The sequence below is a fragment of the Eufriesea mexicana genome, unplaced genomic scaffold (genome assembly GCF_001483705.2).
Source record: "Eufriesea mexicana isolate 0111107269 unplaced genomic scaffold, ASM148370v2 scaffold996, whole genome shotgun sequence".
NCBI lineage: Eukaryota > Metazoa > Arthropoda > Insecta > Hymenoptera > Apidae > Eufriesea > Eufriesea mexicana.
Window position 1 is genome coordinate 126,355 of NW_016909198.1, and position 1,385 is coordinate 127,739.

The following is a 1,385-nucleotide window of genomic DNA, read 5'->3' on the forward strand; positions in this document are numbered from 1 at the left end:
CTCTTCTCCTCGAAGGAGCGCGCGGCTTATTAAGAGGGACGGTACTCGTTAATTCCTCTTTATGAGCGTGACACTCTATTTTTGGAGTCGTCGCCTTTATTCCACGATGGAAAGACGTACGTAAGAACTGGTAATCGTGGAAGGATCGTGGAAAGCGTATGATGTAATTTTCTACGAGTAAGCCGACTGTATCGGTATGTCAGAGGGTGTACAGTCACTTTGATCTGAGAAATTGGCCGAGTTGCCATAAGCGTCCGCGAATAAAGCGTTACCTTTTATGAGCCTGTGTGTGTCATGTATGTATACTTGTGCGAGTGTTGTATGAAATATCGGAAAGGATTACCGTTGCTCGCGTGTACGTGTGTCGGCGATTATTACATCAGAAGTAAGTCATGATGCTGGAAAACGTGGTCGATCGATAACATTGAAAATCATCCGTCCGTGGATGGCCGGATCTGGCGAGCAGCCAACCGGCCAGTCATAAATTCAGACCCTTTCTCTCTTTGTTTTTCGAAAATTTGCCTAGATCGTTTCACGACATGCATCGATTACATTTTTCCTTTCTTTTTGTTCGCAGGCGTTCTCTTCGTTTCTGTCCAGAGGGAAGAAATACCACCACCACCACCACCATGGCGTTCGCGGGGTTGAAGAAACAGATTAACAAAGCCAATCAGGTGAGTACTATTTCGATATATATTTTCGATCGAACGTTCGATATACGTTCGATCAAACCGACGAGAAGTCAAATTTAGAAATTCGAATGTAGAATAAAAATTCTTATTCTTTCGGTATCCTGTGTCTCGTTACACTATATATACAATCGGCGGTCATGATCGACTGGACGTTGAAATTTTGATCACGTTCCGTGCTTCTTCGTCGGTGACCTTTTATCAACGTGGAACTTATCGCAATTTTCGTGAAACGAACAGGGATACTTTGTAATTTGCTACCGTATAACCGAGTATCGTGGAAGTTATGGGATACTGAACTCAGGCACGCGAAATTCGACATGGTCGGAATTCTAGCGTAATAACATCAACAAGCAGATATTCCCGTAGAATTCCAAGTCTCCACGAGCACCTAAATTCGTACAGCACTGATCGTGTCCCGGAATCAACTGAGACAACATACATTGGCATAATTAGCGATACTGTTTAATACTGTTTCGCGTCTCATGGGTCAGCAGTGACCCATTCAGTTCCACAACGGACGAAGCGATATATCGCTCGACTTTACTCGTTATTCGACCAGGGATAGGGTGGGGAACGAGATGAAACTGCCAAGAATATGGGACGATCGTTGCTTTCCTGCGATTGAATATCGCGATGCAACTTTTTGACCCGGTTTTAAGGTTCCTCTTCCGGAAATCACGGAACTTCCAGCAG

The 1,385-nt window shown here is 44.3% G+C and overlaps 1 protein-coding gene across 15 annotated transcripts in view; it reads left to right on the top strand.

Moving 5' to 3' along the window:
• EndoA (SH3 domain containing GRB2 like, endophilin-A) overlaps positions 1–1,385 on the top strand; it is a 34,077-nt gene that overhangs the window by 8,447 nt on the left and 24,245 nt on the right. For 12 of the 15 annotated variants that reach the window (XM_017900053.1, XM_017900052.1, XM_017900055.1 and 9 more), the window contains exon 2: positions 578–674. In XM_017900053.1, coding sequence (XP_017755542.1) covers positions 630–674 — 45 coding nt within the window. In that variant the 5' untranslated portion in view covers positions 578–629. Of the gene's footprint in view, positions 1–280; positions 386–577; positions 675–1,385 lie in introns of those variants that run through there. The other 3 variants (XM_017900066.1, XM_017900067.1, XM_017900054.1) reach the window with 2 other exon arrangements.